Here is a 26,216-nt window from a genome sequence, read left to right as displayed (position 1 = left end):
GTAATACAGTTTTAAGTCTTTTGTTAACTCGGCAAACCTGCAGAGTGGGAAGTGTCCTGCTTCTCTGAATTTGTTTAGTTGTTCACGTTCTTCATCCGGGCCACCGCTCGTCTTCTCTTCATGGTTGACTTGACCCTCTCCGCCATGTCTTTTGTGTACTGTCAAAATCCGTGTAGGTAGAGATTAGAGGCCTTAATATAAATAATCTGTACATCTGCCTTGCATGCGAAGTTATGTTTTGACAATCTAAGATGTGAAAAAGTCAAGATCTCTGTTAGCATGTTGGGAGTAAAAGTAAAAAGTTAACAAGTACAGATATACATATATATATATATATATATATATATATATATAAATAAGTATTTCTACATCATTACCTCCCATTTCTGCCCCTATGCCACCACCAAATAGCCTTTTGTCGTAGCCCTCCAGTTCTTTTTGCATCCACCTGAGTTGCCCCCAAGTGGCTGTTCAGTAGATTCTTTATTTTGTGGTTGGCCCCTTTTTATATACAGCTGGTGAATAAACTGCAAAAAATCTGCTGCTAACATTCAAAGAGGGTTCTCCAGAATTTGAATTTGTGTGAACACGAGCCATTTCTCCTGACATGAACTCTGGAAAATGTCTGAAGAATTGGGATCTGTGAACGAAGGAAAATGGTTTTGCGCTCCCACGTGACACACGCAATGGGAGACTGTGTGTGTGTGGGTTAGACCCAGTTCCCAAATGCAGCAGAGTCTCCAAATTACAGACATTTGAGGGGGGAAAAAAAGAGCTGGCAGGAGTATGGAAGTAAATCTGTGCCATCTGAGTTTGAATTCGAATTTCTAACACTTTTTTTTTGCATAGAAATTAGACTTTGAATTTTAAAAAACATCAAATTTCAAGCACAAATTTTTTTTTGCTTTAGATTTTTGTTCAAAGTTGAAATAAATTCAGTTGAAAAAAATTCAACCTCTCAAAAAATTCAGTTGCAAAAAAAAGTTGGTGTTGGATGAATTGAGACAGGGATCGATTGCTTCTCTCTGGTGACCCGGATATTGACTGACGTTTTTGCAACTGAATTTCTTGCTACTGAATTGTTTGCAACTGAATTTATTTCAACTTTGAAAAAAAATCAAAGGCAACAAAAAAATCAGTGCTTGAAATTTGATGGTTTTTAAAATTCAAAGTCTAATTGCGATGCAAAAAAATTCAGTGTTAGAAATTCGAATTCATACTCAGATGGCACAGATTTACTTCCATACAGGAGAAGTTTTCTCTCGCACGCAACAACTCTGGATGATTTCAGGGAAATATTTTGACTTAAGTGCAGATCTGAAGACGTATCAGGTTATTCAGCAGGTTCCAGGAGCCCCCTTCTTTGTTTGGGGCCCCAGGTCATTGTCTGCTTTACATAGACTGAGGACATTTAAAAGCACAGTGTGTCAAATTGGAAAATCTATGGAGCGTTTAGTTCAGCGTCAAAACTCAAAAGATGTTGAGTTTGTAAAAACATGGTGTTCCAAAAAAAGCCAGTGCACAGAAGAAGACAACAGTGAGGAAAAACGTGGCATAATATTTTTTATTTAAGCTTTATTTGACCAGGAAAATCCCAAATAAAGAAGTGAATGTTTCAAAGTTCGTGGAGAGCAGGGAGACTGAGAATGGAGCTCAACGTGCTGCCAATTAGCAGCCAGCGAAAACTGCAAACCACCCAAAACTAACAAATGAACCGCATGGCAACAAACAGAAAATGACCAGAAAAAAATATGTGTTGTCTTTCCTCACCCTGCAGGTGTGACCAGGACAGCACCATGGCGGCTGACTCGGTGGTCAGGCGGAGTCTCGCCTGGATGAAGCACGCAGCCATCAGAGCCTCACCAGGCGGCCTGAGCAGCACTGGGAACCACCAGAGACTGGCAAACCTCCATCACGCAACCAAGGTTATTATAGTTATAACTAAAAAAATAACGAAAACTAAAACTTTTTTGTTCACTGAAAGAAAAAGTTTTTAAAAAAAACGATAACGAACTGAAACTAAAATCGTGGCGAACATTTGCTTAGTTTTCATCTTTGTACATTCATTTCATACGTAATCCTTTTGGGTTCATATGAAGTGTATTTATTTTTTCTCTGCTGGCAATTTTGAATTTGAGGTATTTTCATTCATAATGTAATGTTTTTAATTTGTATTTTTTTGTTTGCAATGTGGGACATGAGGCTATACAAGTTTAAAACATAACATTCGTTATTGGGTCGAGCTGGTTCATCTAAGTGAATCAAACCTCGAGTCTTTAATTAAATTCAATTAATGAAACTCCTGATTCACAAGCAATGTGGATTATTTATTATTATTTGTGCTCATGTGTGTCTTTATTCTGTTGGCTACTTGATTTTTACCTGGCACACATTTTCTTGTAGACTGTTATATTTGACACACTGACGGTTGTTCATCTGGCCTACTACATGTTTAAAATGGCACCCTTTGTTGGGTTTATAATGACACAATACTACATATTCCATATTACACTAAAACTAAACTAAAACTAAGCATTTCCAAAAAATAGAAACTAGCAAACCCACTCTATAAACGAACTCAATTTAAAAACACAACTATTATAACCTTGGTCATGCCACCAGATCAGCACTGTGAGCAGTTGGCTGTGATTTGGCCGTAACGCTTTGGCAGATCGGGGTCTAGAGTTTCACAAACATGCAGCACAGATACCTTCTGTGCCTGCGTTTGCCTCCGTCACTTCACCAACACTGGAGCGAGCAGCTGTATCAGGCGCGAGATGCTGGGATAGAGAATCCCAGGAAGCTCAGTTATTCAGCTGGTTTGGGAGTCTGTCCCGAAACCTCCAAAGATGACCATGTATAGTGTTTGTTCCACAGGTTTGTTTTTCCAAAACATCATGAGCAGTAGTTCATAGTTAGTTCAGTTCTCAGCTGTGGTGGCTTTTGACCTCCGACCACACTTTGTGTAAACACGGATCTTCCCCTTGAAATTGGAATAGTTATTGTTGGCCTGAATAGAGAAAGAATAAAACACATTATGTAACCAACAAGGTTATTATGTACAAAAATCTAGGGCCACAATGATGATTCAATAAATCAATTACTTAATTTACTTAATTGAGTTTGAGTGTTTTTTTCTTTGTTTTTTTTTCTTTGTTTTTTTAAAATATAATTTAAACAAGCTTTCTGATTTTTCAGCTTCTTAAATGTGAATATTATCTGGTTTCTTTGCTCCATATAACTAATAAATCACTAAAACTGATTAGTTTTGGTTCGAGGACCTCATGTTGATGTTTGGGAAACATTTTATGGACCAAACAAGTACTTTAGTAGATTGATTGAGAAAATAATGGACGGATCAATCAATTATGAGAATGATCGTAAGTTGCAGCCCGACATCAATCGTCCAGTTTCCAGTTGCTACTAAAACAGGTTAAATCAACATACTGTAATTAAGATAAGGAATTAGAGATAAGATAAGACTGTATTGCTTCCACACCGAGGAAATTCACTTGTTACTGCAGAAAATGATGCAAAAACATTCTTGATAACATGATGATGGAAATGATGAGGTTCTCAAATGTCTGTGTTTTGGCCACCAACCAAAATGGATCAGTTTTAATGATTTCTTTGTTGTATGGAGCAAATAATCCAGAAAATATTCACATTTAAGAAGCTGAAAAATCTGAACGCTTGTTTTAATTATTAAAAAACGAACAAAGAAACACTTGATTATTCGATTTTACGTGGTACAAACAAAATGTTGTGAAATAATATAATAATAAGTATTAGTTTTATTTAATTTTAGTGACTTGGGGGCATTAATGAAGTTTCTTAGAACAAACATGTAGAATATGTAATAATCAGCAGATTAATAACTCCTAATTGCCCACTGCTGATTAAAAAATTATAAACATTGGTCTGATTTATATACTCGACTGCTGTGTATCACAGTTCCTTGAGAAGCTTTCAGCTGCTCATCAGAAACAGTTAAAATGCTCCTGTTTGATGGACGTTGTACAGTCAGAAAGTAAAGAAATTAAATCAGCATTTTTCCTCAAATTCCCCCTTTTTACCTCCTGCTGATACGATTCACTTGTTGTCCATGCAGGAGATGTTCACCAGACAGGGGGACGTGCGCGTCCGCCGATATTCCACCATGGGAGCATGTTTCAGCATCTGTTCAGCTGGAGGTGTACAAGGCAGACAGCGAAGCCCCGGTGTCAGCCCCGGGGATAAACATCTGAAATACCACAGGGACTGGTCAAGCAGTCGACTCTTCTCTGGACACACCAGGTTATTTAACCAGGACAATTCCACAGTGGGGCGGCTGACGTCGGAGGACATGAATAAAGCGAGAAATGCCAAGACTAAAGACTTCAAGCATCATAAACAAGTGGTATATTCCTTTTATTATTCCACTTTTCCACTTCACAGTTCCAGCAAGAATCGGCTCGGCACAGCTTGACTCTTATCGGTTTGGTATCATTTTCCATTACTATAATACATCCTGAATGTGGGCGGAGTCATCATAGCATGCCGTGATGTTGTTTTTATAGGCGACACAAACGCACACAAACTAGTGACTTGTTATTTTCGGTGTACGGAATCATTAGAATCAGTTAATTCAGAAGATGAGTTCAGTGCTTCCTGCATGACACTGAATTGAAATACAACTGAACGGGTTGTGATTCGGCTCGCGTTCGTCGGCTTTCAGCCATGCCGTCACCAAATACAACAGACGCCTTTGTTAAATACTGAGATTTTAGACATTTCCTCGCTAAATGTTGGAGATTAACTCACATTTTCAGGATTTTTAAGTCTTTTTAACTGATCTACAGTTCGGTCGTCGTGCTCATGACTCTTCCACTGACGACACTCTCTGACCATCTGCAGTCCGTCAACGTCGCGCTCTAGTATCACTCAGCTCGCTTGGAACCTCGAGGAAAAAAAAAGGTACCAGGTACTATCGCTAATGGAAAAACAAGTAGAGTGTAGCCGAGTCATGCTGGAACTGTGTCGTGGAAAAGCTGTAATATGTAACCTTTTGGACTCGCTGTAGAGAAAAGACGTCCACGTCTTTTCAAAAGTCCAGCGTGTAAGAATTAGTCCCAGCAAATGGTGAGACTGCATAGTGCAAGAACTGAGTGTTCACCCAACCCTCTCTCAAGCACATCACATCCCAGAAAGAATGTAAACACTGTCCCACTCCCTTTGGTTCTGGTTTGGTCATACGAGTGGAGTCACATTTCCTCGTCTTCAAAGTGGGTTTTTCTACGCTTCAAAACTGTGAAAGTTCTGCTGCAGGAACGAGATAAAAGGCTTATTATAAGGCTACAATAACCAAACTCAAGTTATTATATCATTGTACAAACATACTGCTTCAGTGAAAAGAGGGGGCATCAATTTTAACCTCAGCAATCCGTTTGTTCACGCCCTTGTCGTCTGAGGATGAAACTCAACATCTCTTATTCCAGGTTTAAAGGTACAGTGTGTACAACTTAGCAACATTTGTAGCCTTCAGTTAGCATCAAAACTCAAAGATTATCTGTTGTGAGCTATTGTCAAAACAACCTAAGAAAAACAGATATCTAACCCTAAAAAGTATAATTATAAATAAATTATAAAGGAGAGTGGAAATGAAATTGTCCCCATTACAAGTCAGTGAGTCATCAAAATGATTTTTAAAGCCGTCACTGCTTCAGTGTCACGCGGGAGGACTGATTTTGTCCCTCAAGTTTAGTTCTTTGCTTCTGTTTCAGCTCAGTGAAAAGGCCAGAGAGAGGAAGGTGCCTGTCACACGGATAGGACGGCTCATGAACTTTGGAGGTACGTGTGTTTATTAACCCTTAGTGTTCACGCGGTGTTCCGCAGGTGCTTATATTAGGTGTTTATAGGTCACATATTCAGGCTTTAAAAAAATGTGGGTTTTTTTTTCCTCTTCTTGTGTGTTGTTGATTTTATATCGCATTTTAGCAGTGATATAAATAATTGTCGCAAAATAGACCGTTTTTCTTTTCTTTTTGTCCATAAAAACAAGTGAACTTTGAACTGATTTCACAAACTTTTAACATAGTAATGGAAAAGTGTTCGAAGGGTGAACTGGATAATTCATTATCACACGTACTCTTCGTCACACGAGGTGGATCACTTGCTGCGCTGCCCTTCTGTTGAAGTAGATAACGGTTAAGCTAACCGGTGAGTCAGCAGATTTTGATAAAGTAATTCCACACGCACACGTTTCAGATGCTTAGGTGTTGTGACTGTCGACTCAGGAGGGCAGTTTAGTTCGATCACAACAAAAGTTCCAGTTGTAGTTTTCAAGCAAATTTCTATTCCTGTGTTTATGTTTTCCCTCTTAGGTTTGTTTGTTGTTTATGTTCAGTGTGCGACCAAAACCCATGTGTAGCATGTTATTAGATGCAGAGGAAAGAGAGTGCACTAGAGCCTGTGCATTGAAAGGAATTGTATTTATTTATTTGCTTGTTTATTTGTTTGTTTGTTTTTGCAGGTCTGGCGGTTGGTCTTGGTTTTGGGGTGATCGCTCAAATGGCAAAGAAATCCTTAAAACTCCAACAAAATGATAAAGGTATTTATTTATTGCGTTTATTGAATTAGGACAGCACACATAAGATAATGTGTAATATAAGCGTTCATTTAATCATTGATGAGTTCTGTCTGTTTTTTTGTAAGGTGAAAAGAAAGCCGTCCTAGATTCGAGTCCATTCCTCTCCGAAGCAAACGCTCAGAGAATTGTCCGCACGCTCTGCAAAGTTCGAGGTGCCGCTCTGAAACTCGGACAGATCCTCAGTATTCAAGGTGAGACCTGACCCATTTGCAAGGTAGGATTTGCTCTCAGGTTCCCCCTACAGTTGGTTAACGGTACTGTTTGTCACAACTGGCAACCTGTGTTGCGTTACACCAGCGTTTGTTGACAACGATACCTGGTGAATTCTAATGACGAAACATCCTCAGACAGTACAATAGCCTGTGTTATAGCAGTTTATGCAATGACATTGTTTGTTTTTCAAAATATAAGTAACGAAAATGAACCTCAAAAGAACGATAATGCTTTATTTTATGCAGCTTGTATTGCCGATTGTCTTATGAACAAGATGACTTCGCTTACACGGCCTGACACACGGCAATCTCAAACACTTTACATATAGATGACACTCAAACAGTTTACACTTGCTAGTAACAGGACCAGGTCACCCTCGATCAAGTTCCCTGCTGCTAGTGGAGCCAAAATGAATGTCTAATATTCTCCCTTGTCCAGCCTTTTGCATCACTCGCCCACTTTTTTTCCCTTGTCTTCTCTAACAAAACCTTAACCTGTGGTTTTTAGGCTGCCTCTGCCCTGACATCCGCTCAATGAATAGTCCCACAGTGGTTCCATTCAACCCGATTTAAGTTGATGTACCATCAAAATAAGCTTTGAAGGTTGGAATCCTACGTTGTGTTGCTTTAAACGTGACGAGTTGGTCTACTGTGATAGAGTAGGAAGGGACATTACACCATCCTACAAGGACACACACACACCCGCACTTTCTTAGACAGCACCCCTGCATTTATCCATGTGTAAATATAGGCTCAGCTTTCATTACAGACCGTTAACTGGTGTGTTTCGGTTCCCGACGGCACTTCATCACTGTCTGTGGTTCAGGTCAACACAGCGAGATCCCTGCTCTACCTACAGGAAAATGTCATCGCCCAAAATAAACCTAAGGCCAACAGGACACCGTATAAGTGCCATTCTCGAATTCTTCAAATCGAATACTTTATTGTTATTAAATCAGGTTAGTCTTTTCTGAAGCATTGCTATGAGTTTACTAGCCACGTTGATCTGGTGCAAACAAAATAAATGAACCTCTAGCTGCAAACTAGCGCGTAATTCCTAAGGCTTTAGTAGTTGTTCAGTAATTACTGAATCCTGAATCCTGAAACCCCACCCTGAGTCACAAAATATATCACTCCAGTCCTTGTTTCCCTTCTCTCTGTTAACTTCCATGTTGATTTTTTAGTATTTCTCATACTTTTAAAGTGTTAAATGGTCTTGTCAGCTAATTGTGCCCTACTGGTTATTCCAAGTTCTCAACATGTGATAAAAGGAAATCAAGTCTTTGCCGTTAAAGCCCCAACACTCTGGGACTCTCTCCCTGTTGATCTGTTAAGCTTTTGGGAATATTTGACGTGCACATGTATATTTAAGCTGCAGCATTGTGATGTGTAATAATTCTGTAAACTAACAATTGACATACAGTTTTATACATTTTGAGGCAAAGATCTCTTACCAAACCATAACTGAATTCTTTTCTTCTTCTTCTTCTCTCTCAGACGAAGCATTCATTAACCCTGAGTTGGCCAGAATCTTTGAGCGTGTTCGACAGAGTGCCGACTTCATGCCCATTCAACAGATGATGGTACAAAATGGAGCTTTAATAGATAAAATAAATAAACCCACACTCTGTGAAGCAGGTTCATAAATGAGCCGGTTTCTCTTCTCTGCAGAAAACTGTCCGCAATGACCTCGGGCCAAACTGGAGAGACAAGCTGGAATACTTTGAGGAGAAGCCGTTTGCTGCTGCGTCTATCGGACAGGTGCATCTTGGGAGGCTGAAGGACGGCAGAGATGTCGCCATGAAGATTCAGGTGAGAGAGAGAGAGAGAGTGTGTGTGTTGGGACAGAGAACTTTTGGGTATTGACCAAAGTTTGGGCTGGGTATCAACCAAAGTTTGGGCTGGGTATCAACCAAAGTTTGGGCTGGGTATCAACCAAAGTTTGGGCTGAGTATCAACCAAACTTTGGGCTGAGTATCAACCAAAGTTTGTGCTGGGTATCTACCAAAGTTTGGGCTGAGTTTCAACCAAAGTTTGGGCTGAGTATCAACCAAAGTTTGGGCTGAGTATCAACCAAAGTTTGGGCTGAGTATCAACCAAACTTTGGGCTGAGTATCAACCAAAGTGTGGGCTAGGTATCTACCATACTTTGGGCTGGGTATCTACCAAAGTGTGGGCTGGGTATCAACCAAACTTTGGGCTGAGTATCAACCAAACTTTGGGCTGAGTATCAACCAAAGTTTGGGCTGAGTTTCAACCAAAGTTTGGGCTGAGTATAAACCAAACTTTGGGCTGAGTATCAACCAAACTTTGAGCTGGGTATCGACCAAACTCCGAGTTGGGTATCGACCAAATTCTGAGTTGGGTATCTACCAAACTTTGGGCTGAGTATCAACCAAACTTTGGGTTGGGGTATCGACCAAACCCCGAGTTGGGTATCGACCAATTTTTGAGCTCGGTATCGACCAAACTTTGAGCTGAGTATCGACCAAACCCCGAGTTGGGTATCAACCAAACTTTGAGCTGAGTATCGACCAAACTTTGGGCTGAGTATCGACCAAACTTTGAGCTGAGTATCGACCAAACCCCGAGTTGGGTATCATCCAAATTTTGAGCTAGGTATCGACCAAACTTCGGACTAGGTATCTATCAAAGTACTACATAGAAATACATCGACCAAATTTTCGAGCTGGGTTTCAAACTTCAATACTCTTGTGGTATGGAAACTTTTAACTGTCAACTAGTATTGTAAATTGTCACTTGATATCAACATTTGGTACCTCTGGGGTTAATGTCATAAATTAAGTATAACAATTATTTTTATTATATATTATGGATTAATCTGTGGATTTTTTACTTTTACTTGTTTGGTCCACAAAATGTTCGAAAATTTTGTTTCACCTAAATGTTTTTCATGATTCAGTTTTAACAATTTCTTTGTTCCATGAAACTATAAAATATTCACATTTAAGAAGCTGAAAAATCAAATCAGAGAGCTTGTTTTAATTATTAAAAAAGACTGATTGATTATCAAAAGAGTTGACAATTCATTTAGTTATTGATTAAGAATCAATGAATCGTCGCAGATCTAAATGCAATTGTTTCCTGAAATCATTAAGTCGAAGTCCAGATATCGTAACTATAAATAAATATTGAATCAATATCCAGCTCTTGGTGAGAGACAGGTATGTTTACACAGAGACAGAACAGAAATGAAAGAATGAACTTCACTATCGCACAAACTTTTCTTTCAGTATCCTGGCGTCGCCAAGAGTATCAACAGTGACGTGCACAATATCATGACCGTACTGAGCTTAAGCAACGCGCTGCCGAGAGGTAACATTGTTGCCCTTTATCAGCTGCTATTGTCTGACCTCTGTGACCTCCACTGTCAACACACAGCAGCAGCTTGACGGGAGTGTTTTAACATTTGCCCTGCCTTCACAGGTTTGTTTCCCGAGCATCTCATCGAGGTCATGAGTCGCGAGCTGGCGCTGGAGTGCGATTACATAAGAGAGGCAAACAGTGCCAGAAAATTCCAGTGAGTACGGTTTACATTGAGTTGGGCCTCGTTCTGCACTAGGAAACCGTTTTGTTTTTGCATGGCTCCTTCAGTGCAAACTAAGCAGTTCCCCCCCCCTCATTTGTATGTTGGAATCACTGTACTTCCCAGAATTCACTTGTGAACGGAACAGTGTGTTCAGTACTTTAAGCTCTACTTTCATCCCCCTGGGATTTTCTATTTATGTCCCTTGGTTCCACTATTTTTGTTCAGTCACGGGGGTGACGACCACTCGTGCTTACTGCACGGTGCTTGAAATCCTTGAAAGTGCTTGAATTGTAACGTTGGTCTTTCCAAGGTTTGAAAAGAGCTTGGATTTGGGTTGAATGTTTGAACTATTCAGTCAGATATGGAAAAATCACTATGATTTTTAACAAATTAGGAATTAGAGTTGCAACTAGTGATTATTTTTATAATTGATTAATGTCAATTTTTTTTTTCTCCCCATAAAATATCAGAAAACCTTAAAAAAGGTTGATCGGTGTCAAACCTGGAAATGATGACTGATTTCTTTGTTATCCAGAGCAAAGAAATTAAGAAAATATTCACATTTAAGAAGCTTAAACAATGGGAAATCTGGTTTTAATCATGAAAAAAGCTTCAAACCGATTAATCGATTATCAAAATAGTTGTTGATTCATTTAGTAATCGATTGATCGAATTAATTGTTTCAGCTCTAATAGGAATGTAATAGACCTTGAAAGTCAAAGAGAATTTAAAATATTATCTGCCAATAAATGAGGGATATGTGATCGTAAACATCACTCTCATCTGTGTCATTTCCAGCTGCAAACGTCACTTTTGGTCACATAGACTGTCGGCTACTAACTTACTCTTTCTAATTCTTGGCAGTGAATGCAGGTGTCCCACTGTATCTAATCAGTGAGTGAATGTGTAACTGTTGGCAAACACATTTGAACAGTTTGTCCCTCAAATGCCCAAATACATCAATTATAGACTTTTAATTCAAGACGTGACGAGAGAAGTTTTGATGTTCGCTAAATCCACTTTGTCCTGGTTTCTTTTTCGATGTTTCAAGACCGTAACAAATGTCTTGTTTGTTAAACGCTAACCTGGCTGCGGCAGCTGATAGTTATGTGAGGTCGCGGGTTTGTGTTGCAGGGAGCTGCTGAGAGGTCACCCGCTCTTCTGTGTGCCTGACGTGATTGACGAGCTGAGCAGCCGCCATGTCCTCACCACCACGCTGGTACCTGGTTTCCCGCTGGACAAGGCCACCGAACTCTCGCAGGAACTCAGGAATGAGGTACGAATATGGATGTCTATAATATATATATATATATATATAATTAAATATGGAGAGTTAGTGACATCTAATGGTGAGACAGATTATAACGACAGATTATAACGGATTTTTCCTTCTAGATTTGTGAACAAATCTTGATTCTGTGCCTGCGGGAAGTCTTTGAGTTCAGATTCATGCAGACGGATCCAAACTGGTCCAACTTCTTCTTCGATCCGCAAGCTCACAAGGTCAGTTTGCACCGACGCACCTCGTCTGACGCACTCTTCCCTCACGTGACTCGCTTCACCGACGTCCATTTCTCCCGCTTCAGGTGGCGTTGTTGGATTTCGGAGCCACGCGAGGATTTGATAAGAGCTTCACCGACGCCTACATCGAGGTGAGACACCGTTCAGTTGCAGTCTTTCACGTACAACTCTTCATTTACAGCCACTATATTTACTTCCTTTTCGGGATGGTGAAAACATTTTTATTTAAAACGAGGTTTATTTTAGAAGTAAAAACAAGCAAATTACGGAGGCGGAAAGTAGGTGTTTTCAATATCAGATTATTGTTTTTAATAAGACTCACGTCGTATTTTATTGTAGTCAAGACAAACGTAGAGATATAGTAAGTATTTTTTATGTAACTAAACCTTTACTTCATCAAATGAGTTACCTGAGACAATAAAAATCATTAAGAACTCTTTAAAGTGCAGATTCAGTTCTGTGGGCAGCTTTAAAACCAACCTGAAAAACACCCAGAATACCATACCTACATCTAAACAGGCAGGGCAAGTTTATTTATGCACCGCCATTTATACACAAGGCAATTCAAAAGGCTTTATGAAGACCATTAGAATTTCAACATTACATTAAAAACACTGGAAGGGGAAAAGTAAAAGGACTTAAGCTGGAAGTGCAGCTTTTTCTAACTCATTCCGTTGCATTTTAATCCCAACAAGGTCAACTCGGGCGACTCGTTCCACCGATGAGATTAAGAGACACATTCCTTATCCAAACAAAGTCAGAGTCGACACTGTACACACACGCCGTGCTCTTCTGACAAAGAACGTTTCACGTGTGTACCCCGGTTCCCACGGCGATACACAAACACGTCCCCCGTTCCGCAGCTGTCGGACAGCGATATATCATAATGCGACGCATCCAGTGTGAACCAGGTTTAAGTTTCCTGCCAAGTGGGTTAGGGTTAGGCTGTCACGCGAACCTCAAACCTGTTGGACCGCTGTGGGATTAAGAGACTGGCGTCCCATGAATGAATAATTAGATAAACTAAGGCATCCGAGTGAAAGAAGAAATCAGACTCGCGTTCAGCTGATTGACAGTTCTCTTCCAAATGTCTCTCACCAGATCATCAAAGCAGCTGCAAATCAAGACAGAGAAGGAGTTCTGCAGAAATCCGTAGAAATGAAGTTTCTCACAGGATACGAGTCGAAGGTAATGAACTCTGACGAATAATGAATTTTCTTCATAAACAGGTCCTTTATTATTCTAATAATCAGTGAAATGTTCTGTAATCCGACATTAATCTGTCTGTCAGAAATGTCTGATTACAAATACATTATGGGAATTGCATTCAAACTAACTTCACTAAGTAAAAAAAGGCTACAGTGACCTCTACTGGCGACGAGGAGGAATAGCAGAGTGATAAATACTGCGATTGTCAACTCTTTTGGTAATTGGTTTATCTGTGTTTTTTTTATTTATAATCAAACAAAGACAACAAAGACAAAGGAATCGTTAAAACAAGACGTTTGAGGTCTTGAAACATGGATCAATATTTTCTGACATTTTAAAAAACAAACAACTCGTCTATTAATTGGGAAATTAATCCACAGATTAATTGACTATGATAATAATCAGTAGATTAATCTGCGTTATTACCTCTTACATCTGGTCTTAAGTCGATGGAAAACGCCCACGTGGACGCGGTGATGATCCTCGGCGAGGCCTTTTCCTCACAGGAGCCCTTTGACTTCGGATGTCAGAGCACGACCAAGCGCATCCATGACCTCATCCCCGTGATGCTGAGGGAGCGCCTGACTCCGCCTCCCGAGGAAACCTACTCCCTCCACAGGAAGATGGGCGGCTCCTTCCTCATCTGCTCCAAACTCAAAGCTAAAATACCGTGCATGAACATGTTCCGGGAGACTTACAGCAACTACTGGAAAGACGGCGGACACGGTGAGTCAGCGCAGTAGCTGGACCCCCCAATTAAACAATTAAACACGCACATCCTTACATGTCTATATATATTTTTAGTGTCCGATTATGTCCAGGTGCTGTGGAGTTTTTACTCTGTCTTGTCAAGTAAACTGATAAGAAAAAAAATATCATCTCTGTTACAAACAGATTCATCTCAATCCATTGAATATCATGTGTGACAATTATTTGTCTGTGCTTTCTTGTTGCACTTGTTTTGCATCGTACTGTACAACATGATTATTCTGTGCCTTTTTCCACTAACTGTATTTCATGTGATTCCAGGAACGTCACTTTAAATAAATTGACCCTGATTTTGGAAAAAAAACACCGTGATTTTTTTAATATATCATGACATGCATCATTTTAATCTATCAAACAATTTATGGACAAAAGTCAAATGTTGTTTGTTCTTAAACTCATTAAAAAATGTCCATGGGCTACGTTTCCTAAAACTTGATCAAAATAATCCCCTCATATTTTCTCCAACTTGAAAGATGATAACATTTTAGAGAAAATATGATTTTTTAGGGATTATTTTGATCAAGTTTTAGGAAACGTAGTCCATGGACATATTATTGTAAGTTTAAAAACAAACAACATTTAAAGGTGACATCGAATGCTGGTATAGCACATATATGTTAGTTATGGAGGTCTACTTACATATATTAACTTGTTTTCATGGTTAAAAACCTCCTAGTCGCTGCAAACGAGCCGATCAAAATATCTCCTCACTGACGCTCGTCAGCCGCGTTGTCCCCAGAACGAGGACTGTGTTGTGATTGGCCAGCCAACGAGAGCTTTCCCACTGTCCTGTGATTGGCCAGGTACCTGGAAGTGACGTAATTGGTAGGCCAGCTCTCAGATACACAGCTCCCCCTCTGGCATGGTGAATGCTCTGCATCTCAGCAGCTACAACGAGACTAGTTCTTCTTCTTCTGCGGTTGAATGTACGCAACCGGATGTGCCCGGACTAGTGCCCGCACCGGGAGGCGCTACGGTGGTGAGAGGAGTGGTGAGGTTTACTGATGACATCATCAACATATGGAAGTGCCGATCTGCTTCACAGAGCCCAGGAAAACAATGAAATCCTATTTTCTCAGCAGTGGCTGAACTGTTTGTTCTGAAACTTTAGGGTTTCATTAACGAGGTAATGACGCAGATACACACACAAACGCAGCATTAATTGGAGCTTCCGGTCTATGTCGCCAATTAACGCTGCGTTTGTGTGTGTATCTGCGTCATTACCATGTTTATGAAACCCTAACGTAATTGGCCTACCACATACGTCACTTCCAGGTACCTGGCCAATCACAGGACAGTGGGAAAGCTCTCGTTGGCTGGCCAATCACAACACAGTCCACGTCAGTGAGGAGATATTTTGATCGGCTCGTTTGCAGCGACTATTAGGTTTTTAACCATGAAAACAAGTTAATATATGTAAGTAGACCTCCATAACATATATGTGCTATACCAGCATTCGATGTCACCTTTAAGGGACACTGTTTATTTGTCAGAGGTGGAGCCTGAAAGCAGCCAGGGACAAATAAGACATCATCGCAATATTTCCAGTTTCCGCCCAAGTTTATTAATCAGACAAATTTACAAAAACAGTTTAATAAACATGGACACGTTTGAAGAGAAACCATAAAATACCTGAGAACTTTAAGATCATGGAAGAAAATGAAGAACAAATAAAACACCGTTTCCCATTTAAAATATATTCAGGCACCTTGTTGGAAATAATTAAATACAGTACATTGTTAGAGGTTTGAGCCCAAACAGAAACCGAGCAAAACTTCCAGATTTGAATAAATAATGCAACCCAATGAAGCACACCCAGTAGAAATATAAACATGATAAAATATGACATCATTTAAGGCTATATATTAATATAATGGTACCAAAAAAACATTCATAATGTATCAATTTCACGTATTTCAACTCAATTTTTGCATCTATTTGGCATGTTTTCATGTTTGGCAAATAAAAAGGAATAATTATAATACAACCAAACAGTGTTGTGTGATTCTCATTAGTACCTAATAATATATGTATATATTCCACACGTTTTTTTCTTCATGGTCACAAAATGTGCAGATAGAGCACATTAACAGGTACTACAGTTACTGCAGTACCTGTACTACGGTCTATATAATGATTTATGAAGATCTTTATCCTCTTTCTACAGTTTCTGTGACCTCGTTCGTTGTTGCCCTCTGATTAAAACACACTCAATCATTTCTGACCCTGATCCACAAGGAGCCAAAAACACTTAAGTGTCCGATACCACACCCATATCACAACCTTCAATTTCACCGATATCAGTCCGATACGGGGCTTTTGACGATAAATGAGCCGATGCATTAAGAAGCAACACACGCGCTCGCTCATGACTGCTGCTGGAGGTAGCTATCGGAGGTCAGGCTGCGTTCCATTTGTCGCCGGGAGCCAGATTCCAAACAACATGAGATTCCGAGACGCTACTTTTCTCAATAGCCGTACTTCTGTCTTATTTGTTCCACAGTAAATCATAGTACCGTTTCATTTTTAACCATGCTATTGCTACCAACGCATAAATGTGTGCCACAAAGCAACGGACCCACAATGCAGTTCGACAACACCTGGCGTGTGCGTGTGTGAATCAGCCGTTACAGATCATACTTCATTTTCGATTTTCCAGTATCCAGTGTGGTGATATCGGCCTGTATCAGACTGAAATGCCGAGTACGGTATCGGTTCACTCCTGGAGGCAAGTTTGTGATTTAAAAAAAACAAAAAACAAAAAAACATCAGCTCAGGATTTTAAAGTGCACGTGAAAAAGTCATTCCAGATCTTTGATCTGTTTGGCTTCATCGTTTGTCAGCTGCGGCAGAGACGTGGCCCCACGTTCGACAACATAAACAAATGACATGGGATAAGGAGCAAACGGACAGGGATTAAGGCACAATCAAATCCTGGCCCGGTTCACGTAAACAGATCCGGCTCTGAGATGAGATGGGGTTTTTTTTTGAGATGCAGTTTGTTTCTGAGGAAAACAAAGACGGTGTATTTATATTCATCAGCAGCCGCGATGAAAAGCATCAGCGTTTTAGGACTCACTCATTCGTTCGTTTCTTGGGTGTCTGCAGACCCCACCGACTCCGTCCCGTCTATTCCGTCCATCCCGTGAGGCTGAATCACAATTGGCGCGTTCACACCTGAATATGTGCGGAAAATAAATAGTTTACAATTAATATAAAAGTAGTCAAAAGGAGCAACATGTGAAGAAGATGAAGCATCTGTTAAATCATCCATAGAACTATGAGATTGCAACGATTAAGTGATTTTGAAATCAATCGTGAACTATTTTGATACTTGATTAATCCATTTTTTGTTATTAAAATGAGTTTTTCAGCTTCTTGAATGTGAATATTTCCCTGGTTTCTTTGCTCCGTAAAACAAAGACATCATAACTGGACAAGACACCACAGGAGGTTTTGGAAACACCAATCAACAACCACTTAATTCAACAAGACAATAATCAACGGCGTCATCAGTGATGACAATAATCTTTACAATCACGGTGCCACAGTTCAGTTTTCTGACAACCTGAGGGTTATTTTCACGTGGAGGAAAATAATTTTACATATCCAAAGGGAAATTAATTTAAAATTGTTCAAGTGCTTTGTATCTTACCATATCTGTAATTCATTATTAATGTAGTTTTATTCACTTTGATGATGAGAGAAGGATCCACTCATCCTCATCCTGCATCAGATGAATTGTTCTTTGTGCTTCAAAAGACTTTTCCCCCTCCAAACCACTAGGGGGCTGTATTTCATTTCTTATTCTGCATGAGGCTGACACTGGGTCACAGGGTCACCTGTCCTTATACTCAGGTGTTGCTGATTCAAAGGAGCAAAGCAGTTGAGTTTTCTTCTTCTCGTTTAATGGAAATGGAAAAAGAAGCATCGGACGTCGGAAGGTAAGAAAAGACAGAACCTGGTTGTGATTTAAAATCAGCTTGGGTTTTTTTTTAGTATCTTCTTACTGTCCACAAAAAGCAGCATCTCACTTCAGTTCAGTGGTTCTCAAACATTTGCCTTTTCTGATTTATATGCACTGTGATAATAGTAAAATGATAGTATAGTACACCAACCTGCCTGAGGCTATAACCTGGCATATTTACATTTGAATGTTTATTAATGTGCATTTTCCCTGTCCTTAAATAAATAATTATACATTTTAGCTTCATTAACCTTGAACAACAGGGGTCATGATGTATTTGTAATTAACCTCTGCTGCCCTCCGCTGGCTTGATTCCACACTACACCGTTAGTAAGAGTTATTTGTCAAAACTGCACCACAGCATTTATTAATCTTTTTCACTAATATCTGAATAAATACACACGAGCACAGTTTTCCACACGAGTAACATGATCAACGGTGATGAGTTATTAACCGGCAGACAAATGAATTAGTTGATTTTAGTTGATTTTTGCTGCCTTGGACGGCGCTAAAATCGGCTTAAATCCGACTTTACCTGCGTTACGATGGTCTGCAGCGGGGCTCGGCTGAACGAATATTACAAAATCTCCTGGCGTGAAACAAGATTTAAAACAGAACAACTTCAGGCACTGTTGTGGTTAGAAAGAGTCGACCAAAAATGGTGATTTTTAAATAAGAGTTTAACATGCGTTCCTCCTTGCAGGAACAATTAATTGAATACTAAATTAATTATCAACTATTTTGATTGATTCATTGGTTTCAGTGTTTTTTTTGTTTAGTTTTTTCTTTAAATCAAATTTTTCACCACCTTTTTATATTTAAATATTTTCTTTGCTTCATAAAAACAAGAATCATTCAAACATGGATAACTTTGGTTTGGAAGAAATGACGAAATAATTCTGAAAATAATCAATTAGTTGGAGGCCTGACTGATGACACTGAACACTGGGATCAGGGAGCAACTGTTAGCGTTGCTCTTCCAAAAGATAGAATCATCTTTTTGTTGTTTGTTTTTGGTTGTTGGTGAAAAGCTGCAGGAAGAGACACAACTTTACCGTTATTATTATCAGCAGCAGCAGAAGAGCTCGGCTGAATGATTATAACGCCACCTCCTCCTGTAAAGTGAAGTTTAAACACTGAGAAAAAGCACACGCTGCTTTCTAAGCTACAAAACAAACACAACGCTTTTTAAACACAGCATCAAAACAACAAATTTGGAGAAAAAAAACCAAGACAATAATTTTATAGATGCACGGCATCAGAGAGCAAGAGAATGGAGCAAATGATGCAACAAAACTGATGAAAATGCAGCACAAGAAATGAATTAATAGTAAATTAAACTGCTGTTAATGCAAGATTTAAAAAAAAAAAAAGCATCTTGAGATCAGTGGTTCACAAACATATGTCTTATTTATGCAAGTAGTTGTGCACAAGTTTAGAAAATGTTATTAAAAATGATAATAATCTCACAAATTTCCAGAGATTGAAAGCCACTGCTCTGGTAATATTGTCGGCAGTAATGAGTGAAAGAAAAGTTATTAATGGATTATAAAGTTGATTTTGGTGATTTAAAGAAGAAAACAAATGATATGAAAGGTTAGTAAGTGATTTTATATTGAAAGGAGCCGCAGTGTTGGAAGCTGCCACAGCAGGAAGTCGCACCACGCTGACAAAACTGCTTCAACTAGTGTTAGAGAAGTGAAGCGGCTCAGAGCAGCAGGTGAGCAGCAGGTGAGCGTCACCTGAACACACACAACTTTACCTGGGTTTTCATCTGCAGCAGCGGAAGAGCTCGGCTGAACGACTATTACATGATCTCCTGCTGTGAAACAAAATTTAAACACTCAACGAACCACACGCTGCTTTTTTTTTAACTTCAGCGACCACTGTGGTTAAAAGTAAAAACAACAATTTAAAGACACTTTTTGACATGTGAGAAAACGTGGTTATTCACTTTTATTAAAACTGCCTTCCAGCTCCACTAAAAGCTCTTTAACAAGCTACACAAGTGTAAAAATGACATTTTATAGGTTTATTATTAGGTCAAATATTAAATGTCTATAGTTATACTTGCAGTCAAAGGAAGGTAATGCAATATATTCACTTCCCAAAATGTCAAACTGATCATTGAACGTCAATCCAGCTGAACTGAACTATTTAACCATTTTTTCCCTGAAAAAGGGAAGTAGATTATTGTCTTTTTTGGTTAGATTTTTTTTTTAGAACAGATTGAAATACATGAGTGACACACAATGTCTTTACAGTAAAGTGAAACCAAACTGGAGTTCATGGACATGGTGCCAATACAGGATTTTTGAGCTCAGTAAGCAGAGACATTTAATGGTCTGGAAACTGTTTTGACCTCACCCACACTGGTCTCATGTGACAGACACAGGACTTGTTATCGCTTTAGGGTCTTTTCTGGCATAAACACTGTCCTTGTCAGGACCTCATGAAGACCAAATCCTGGTCCTAATTAGGCAGAACCTCAGTTATGAAGAACTGGTTAAGTTTAGGGCTAAGATTTGAATTGTCGTAAGGTTAAGGATTAACTGGTTATGGTTAAGGTTTGGGATAGCGCTTGGTTTAGGCTGTCAAAATAGACGTTGGTGACAGTCCTTAAAAGGATAGCTGTGAGAACACGTGTGTGTGTGTGTGTGTGTGAGACTGCTGTTCTTCTTCATTAAAGGAACTTAAAGGTCCCTCACCTTCATTCTCCTCTCCGACCTCTGGCTCCAGGTCGTCTGGGTCCATATAGAAGGAACTTTCTTCTTCGTCTGATTTCCCACATTTCCCGCAGCAGAAACAGCAGCAACACAAACAGCAGCAGCAGGTGAAAATGCAGCCCAACGCCAAAAGTGCCTAAAACACAAGATAAATCCAATTAGCGACAATATATTACGACTTTAGACTGCTAACTGTTATGACTGGTAGGTTTATACCTGTACACTCACTTGACAATAGAAAAATTACGTCATCTGCAATTGTAATCTTTAAACTTTGCTTGACTGAAGCGTGTGCCTCCACTCTGCAATCCAGTGCAGCTTAGCTCGTCTCAAAAATAAACCTTGCGTTTCCACTACAGGGTGTGTATGCTGGGTGGCAGCTACGCGAAGAGCACTGACATTCTTCCAACATGACACATGCAGTGTAAATTCAAAGTAGAATAAGAATGTGACACATGCACTGCTGTCGTCATTATCTGTTACATACATTCTTCCCATTCCATTCCTCTTTATCTGAAATACATGACGGTTCTGTCAACCGTAAACAGACCGCAGTGTGCTAGGTACTCCAGGACAAGGGTGCCAGAAAGTGGGACAGTACGATTTTTGGTTATTTTGTCTTTTACCCTTCACAACGTTTGACAGTTTGACAAATTGCAGAACTGTACCACTAGGAGGAAGCAAGGATTGTGTTGCTCTCTTTATCAATGGGATGTTTTTGTGGAAAATAACAGAAAAAAACGGAACCGTGTTATGTCTCGTGTGACCAGAACAACAAAAGAGAATAGTGTTCACCTGGTATCTAGCACCAGTGACGGCAGTGGCAGATGGTGGAACAGCTAAAATCACCAGAACAACTCAACTTTGGAAGGAAAAATTATGTCATGGTGTCATACAACAGTGACAAAACAATACCATTTGAATAAGGGGCATGACAATGGTTAGGTGCCTATGTGTAGGTTAACACTTCACAACTTCCTGTCTACAGTTTTTTGATCAATCTGAATTTTTTATTGTCCACTGATGATGTCACAACTCCCTATTTTGTTATCATGTGCAAAACTGTAAAAATTCATGTCTTGTCATAGTTTCATATGGTTCTGATCCAGATTATGGATTTTGCAGGCAAAGTTATATGCATATCCAGAAAATTACAGGTGAAAAACTGTTGAAATTTTGTTATGATCAATACTTGCCTAAAACATAGACATTAACTGCAATATTCTACAATAATTTAGGAGAAAAATGCTCTGCACCCCTCACCTTGAACCAACACTTGCCCATGAGGAAGTGATATTTGACGCTGTCTTCGCCGAACTGCTCTGCCACGTAGAGGCCCATGGAGCCGTACTGATCATAGATCTTGCGTTTGTTCTCATCGTTGAGAATAGTGTTGGCGTTGTTGATCTCTTTGAATTTCTCTGCAGCTTCTGGATTGTCTGGATTCTTGTCAGGATGAAACCGCAACGCCAATTTCCTTTCAAAACAAATGGATGAGAGTTAAGATGAAAATCTGGAAAATGAGTTATTTCAAGCATGATAGGACTGTTTTTTATTTATTCACACATTAATCAGCGACAGAATCTCATAGAATGATGTTGTTGCTTTTTTTTTTGTTGAGAAGGGTGTGACATCAATATAGTGAAAAATATGCAAACTTTATTCACCAGCTCACTCGCAACCACTGAATTATTTGCAATTGTGTGCAGTTTAGTCAAGTCGAGATAAAATCTAAGAAAAGCTGACGAAACTGACACCACAAAAGCTTAATTGTTCATCACTGTTTATTTATGCCATGCTGATACTTCCTTGTAATTAGCATTATAACTATTCACTGTTGTCTGGCTGAGGTCTTGCTGCTTGTTGTGTGTGGGATAAGGGAAGTGAGCTCTTAGGAACACTACACACAAACACTGGCTTAGATCCTTGTTCACTTTCAAAACATCCTTGTTAATTGTAGCATGATTTAGAGTAGAATACCTTTATTGTCACTGTGTAGTAATAATAATAATAAAAAATTTGCTGTGCAGCTCCTGTGAAGCATCGTTTCACAGGATTTTCCAGTTTTTCCACAAATTGTCCTGCATTTTTAACTTCATCTACAAAGATGACTTGGATACACAGTAGAAGTGTAAGACAAAATAAACATCAAATGTATGGGAAAAAGAAAAATATGAAACTAAACTATTATAGAAATTAGGAAAATGTTCCATCATAACTTCTGGAACTGGTTACCAGTGGTGACTTAAATTACAGGAAAATTCACAATAATGTCAGCGGAACATGTTTTGCAATGTGAAGCTGTGACATATCAGTGGCAAAATGATAAGATATAATCAGGTAAAGTCTGAGCACCGAGGCTGTTTTTATCGTAGCGTCCAATCACAAATGCGTTTTACTGGATTTAGATCTGGTGAAAGGAGTTGAGCGCTAAAGTGTGCACCAAGCTCCTCCACTACAAAGACCATTCATATTCATGCTTACACGCATACATGAAAGTATAAGCCGATTAAGACTTGTGTTTTCATTACATCTACTGCTGTGAAAACTCCAATGTTTTGATCTCATTAAGATTAATATAAACGCCTGAGCAACATCAACCTGGCAAAGTCCTCAAAGGAAAACAAAACATGGCTCAAAAACATCAAAAAAATGCAACATTAGTAGGAAATTCCTGTCATTTTTTTTAAAACTGCATAAAATTTAGCTTTAGTCTACTACTGTTGTATTCCATGACAAGAAGTCTGACATCAACATCCACACAAACTTAATGCCCTTAGTAAATATCTGTAAAAGAAAGTGTATTTCTTTATTTATAAAGGACAACACAACAATTTACTATTTATTTACTATATAAAGATTAAAAAACTAAATCAAAGCACCGCAGTTTAGACACTATATTTTCTAAACGGTTCACATCCTTCATTTTCTGGATCCACTGGTCCATGATAGTTGGGTGCAGCTCACACCAGATTACAGTAATCCTTTTATTGGGCTATTAACACAAGAGATAAAAGCATGCATGTTTCCTTCTTTCCCGGACCCACTCAGTGGCTTGTTATCATAATCATAATAATCATCTTATTACTTCAAAAGGTCCATCCCAGGTCAGAATTTCCCAGGTCTATTGTTAATTTTGACTTTAGTATAAGTAAAACTTGTTCTTGAGGCAGGGTGACGTGTGAGTAGGATCATTACAGTGTCGAACAGTAAAAGTCCTGCAGGAATATAGAGACAGTTTAAAGAAAATAAATAAATTAAAATCCCCCCGTGTAAATGTCTTATTGGTTTAATTTCTCTGTGGCTCTTATCTACATTGACATTTTGTTTTTCTTTCCATGTCTGTTTCTCCTTGTTTTGCACTGTTTGTCAAAGCACTTTTTCCTGTCGGATACCAATATCACAACCTAAAAAAAATATCTATTAATATTAAAAGTCATGTACGACTGTATTTGTAAATTTAAAATGAAAATGAAATGCTTTAGAATATATCAAAATTATTTTTAGATTTGTAAACAAGCATGGCGTTTTGTCCCCGACTCATTCGGTTCATATCTATAAGCGATAGAGAGGAAACAGATGAACTAATATTACCAAAAAAGATATTATTTATGCACTTAACACTTGCAAACAAGTCTGAAAGTGCTACACAAGCTTAAAAAACATACTTCGGATTAAGAGCAAGCATGAAAACATTAAAAGAAAGTAGTAAACCCTGTTAAAATCTCTCATGTGCAATATTAACTAATGTCTTCATTTGCCCAGTAACAAATATTGATCACTATAAACCTAATGTGGAAGTTTTTATAGCGATGTACAATAATTCCCTCCTTATACCCAAGTATAGCATTTTATGTGGTACTTTTTACAGATAATACATTAGAAATCAGTGGCCTTTGCTATTAAATTTTATTTTTTACCTTCCATCTGACAAAATATAACAAATACACACTAACTCTATTGACTAACAATAGTTTCCACGTCTTTTTATCAGATTTTATATCTGCACTGTACATAATTTAAGTAAAAAATATTTAATAAAATAACGACTACTAAGGTAAATTCAGCACTTTGACTTTCACCTGAGTAAATACTTAATAAATATGGAAGTACTTCCAGCAGCAGCGGTCACGTGAACATGCAGGTGTACAGGTGTTCCTAATAAGGTGACATTACAGCAGTATAATGAGGCTTTACAAACGCACCTGTACGCCTTCTTTATCTCCTCCGGAGAAGCTCCTTTCTGCAGACCCAGGACTTTGTACAGACTTTCTCCTGCTGTTGACATTTTCCTCTGAGGCTCCTGAGGCTCCTGTGGCTCCTCCATGTTTCACACCTTAACGCCTGCGACATAAAACCACAAACATTAACTCATAGTGGCAAAAGTGACTTGACAGTGGAGTCACAGGAAACCCTCGGGAGTAAAAAAAGACGAAAAGTCCTGACAGCACACTTTTTATAAGCTTTTAAACTGGTTAAAATACACAATGTTTGACTCAAATATTTACCATCTGTGTTTTAAAGCCCTACCACAAACAGCTAACCGTTTAGCGCTAACACTGCGCGGAAGTTTCCCTTCGAATTGTACGTACAGGACGAATAAATGCGGGTGTTTTGGTTGAAATCATAGAGTCCGGCAGTTTTCCTCTGGCTTTCATAGAGTTAGTCCCATTAAGTGAAGCTTGACCGCGCTGTTTCTCCCCTCACTCCTTTAATTTAAATCCCCTGGACCGCGGACCAGTCCGGCACAGCTGTCAAACACCGGCGGCAGCAGAGAAACAGGAAGTTTTAGTTGATAAAGTTTCTTCAAAACAAAAAAAAAAGAAAACGCGCGCGCAAACAGGTGTGTGGGTGTGTGTGTGTGTCCAGGTATTACTAATGTTGTGGGGACCTAAACCAGTTTACATTATGGGGACTTGTCTAACTTGGGGGACAAATTACTACCTTTTTAAGGTGAAGATATGTTTTAAGGTTAGGATTAGGACAGTAGTAATGGTTAAGGTTAGTGTAAGTGCAAGTCATGCATGTCGAACGGCTGTGTGTGTGTGTGTGCGCGTGTTTTAAGTCTCTACACTTATGAGGACACCTGGCTCCAACTTGAGCAGTTTGTCCCAGTTTTCTCGACAAACCATAGCCATCATGACAATTTGTGATATAAATATAAATCGCGAAGTTGAATGGATATGTTTAAGATGTGGTTGACCAATAAATCACAACTAAAGAAAGACAGAAGAAGAAAAACACCTTAAAGGTCAGCGTCAGACAAGCATTTGATATATATTATATGACATTTTGTATTTTAAATGCCTCCTGTAGTCAATATTAATAGGGGCTGAACCAATTACTCATGTATTAATCGATTACTCAAATTAATCATCATCATTTTCCAATTTTTCAACATCTTCTGAGCCAACGGTTACTCGATTAACCAAGTAAACAGATTAATTGAATATGAAACTAATAGTTGCAGCCCTAATATTATTATACATGGGGTTAAAACATTTCTTGCACTTTCATGTTGTTTGACCTCTCCATTTCAAATCAGTACTATTATGAACCAGACTATTAGCTGGTCCATAAATGCTGTGATGCTCATTTACATGCTTGTTTGTTGCATGTTTTCCTTTTATCAGTG

At 38.9% G+C, this 26,216-nt stretch overlaps 2 protein-coding genes across 8 annotated transcripts; one reads left to right on the top strand and one right to left on the bottom strand.

The window, feature by feature from the left end:
* The first annotated feature begins 1,789 nt into the window (after positions 1-1,789).
* Positions 1,790-14,194, top strand: coq8ab (coenzyme Q8A, genome duplicate b). The gene is made up of 14 exons (XM_058615056.1): positions 1,790-1,925; positions 4,112-4,399; positions 5,763-5,829; positions 6,512-6,589; positions 6,694-6,819; positions 8,338-8,423; positions 8,512-8,652; positions 10,095-10,176; positions 10,288-10,381; positions 11,525-11,666; positions 11,786-11,893; positions 11,977-12,042; positions 13,013-13,099; positions 13,567-14,194. The coding sequence occupies exons 1-14, from the start codon at positions 1,797-1,799 to the stop codon at positions 13,861-13,863; spliced, it is 1,791 nt and encodes a 596-aa protein (XP_058471039.1). The 5' UTR covers positions 1,790-1,796; the 3' UTR covers positions 13,864-14,194.
* Positions 14,195-15,425: 1,231 nt separating this feature from the next.
* Positions 15,426-25,365, bottom strand: LOC131445160 (dnaJ homolog subfamily C member 5-like). 7 transcript variants are annotated; one of them, XM_058616054.1, is made up of 9 exons: positions 25,174-25,365; positions 24,787-24,925; positions 21,845-22,058; positions 20,564-20,717; positions 19,618-19,677; positions 18,911-18,970; positions 18,391-18,444; positions 16,968-17,065; positions 15,426-16,893 (listed from the first exon to the last, which is right to left on the bottom strand). In XM_058616054.1, the coding sequence occupies exons 2-8, from the start codon at positions 24,906-24,908 to the stop codon at positions 16,968-16,970; spliced, it is 762 nt and encodes a 253-aa protein (XP_058472037.1). In that variant the 5' UTR covers positions 24,909-24,925; positions 25,174-25,365; the 3' UTR covers positions 15,426-16,893. The 7 variants fall into 7 exon arrangements, with proteins under 7 accessions (XP_058472037.1, XP_058472036.1, XP_058472039.1 ...); XM_058616053.1 differs by having other exon boundaries at positions 15,426-17,065; XM_058616056.1 differs by having other exon boundaries at positions 15,426-17,065; positions 19,618-19,674.
* Between the last annotated feature and the right edge of the window lie 851 nt (positions 25,366-26,216).

The sequence above is a fragment of the Solea solea genome, chromosome 18, assembly GCF_958295425.1.
Source record: "Solea solea chromosome 18, fSolSol10.1, whole genome shotgun sequence".
NCBI classification, from domain to species: Eukaryota; Metazoa; Chordata; class Actinopteri; order Pleuronectiformes; family Soleidae; genus Solea; species Solea solea.
This window is presented reverse-complemented; position numbering and strand designations above follow the sequence as displayed.

What these genes read in the sequence shown, in the direction of transcription:
- coq8ab (XM_058615056.1), top strand. Translation starts at nt 1,797, where the DNA reads ATGGCGGCTGACTCGGTGGTCAGGCGGAGTCTCGCCTGGATGAAGCAC. An exon ending in ACCTCCATCACGCAACCAAG is followed by an intron (nt 1,926 to 4,111) that starts GTTATTATAGTT and finishes TTGTCCATGCAG; the next exon opens with GAGATGTTCACCAGACAGGG. An exon ending in AACAGTGCCAGAAAATTCCA is followed by an intron (nt 10,382 to 11,524) that starts GTGAGTACGGTT and finishes TTTGTGTTGCAG; the next exon opens with GGAGCTGCTGAGAGGTCACC.
- LOC131445160 (XM_058616053.1), bottom strand. Translation starts at nt 24,908, where the DNA reads ATGGAGGAGCCACAGGAGCCTCAGGAGCCTCAGAGGAAAATGTCAACA. An exon ending in GAGATAAAGAAGGCGTACAG is followed by an intron (nt 22,059 to 24,786) that starts GTGCGTTTGTAA and finishes TTGTTTTGAAAG; the next exon opens with GAAATTGGCGTTGCGGTTTC. An exon ending in TGGGCAAGTGTTGGTTCAAG is followed by an intron (nt 20,718 to 21,844) that starts GTGAGGGGTGCA and finishes CTTGTGTTTTAG; the next exon opens with GCACTTTTGGCGTTGGGCTG.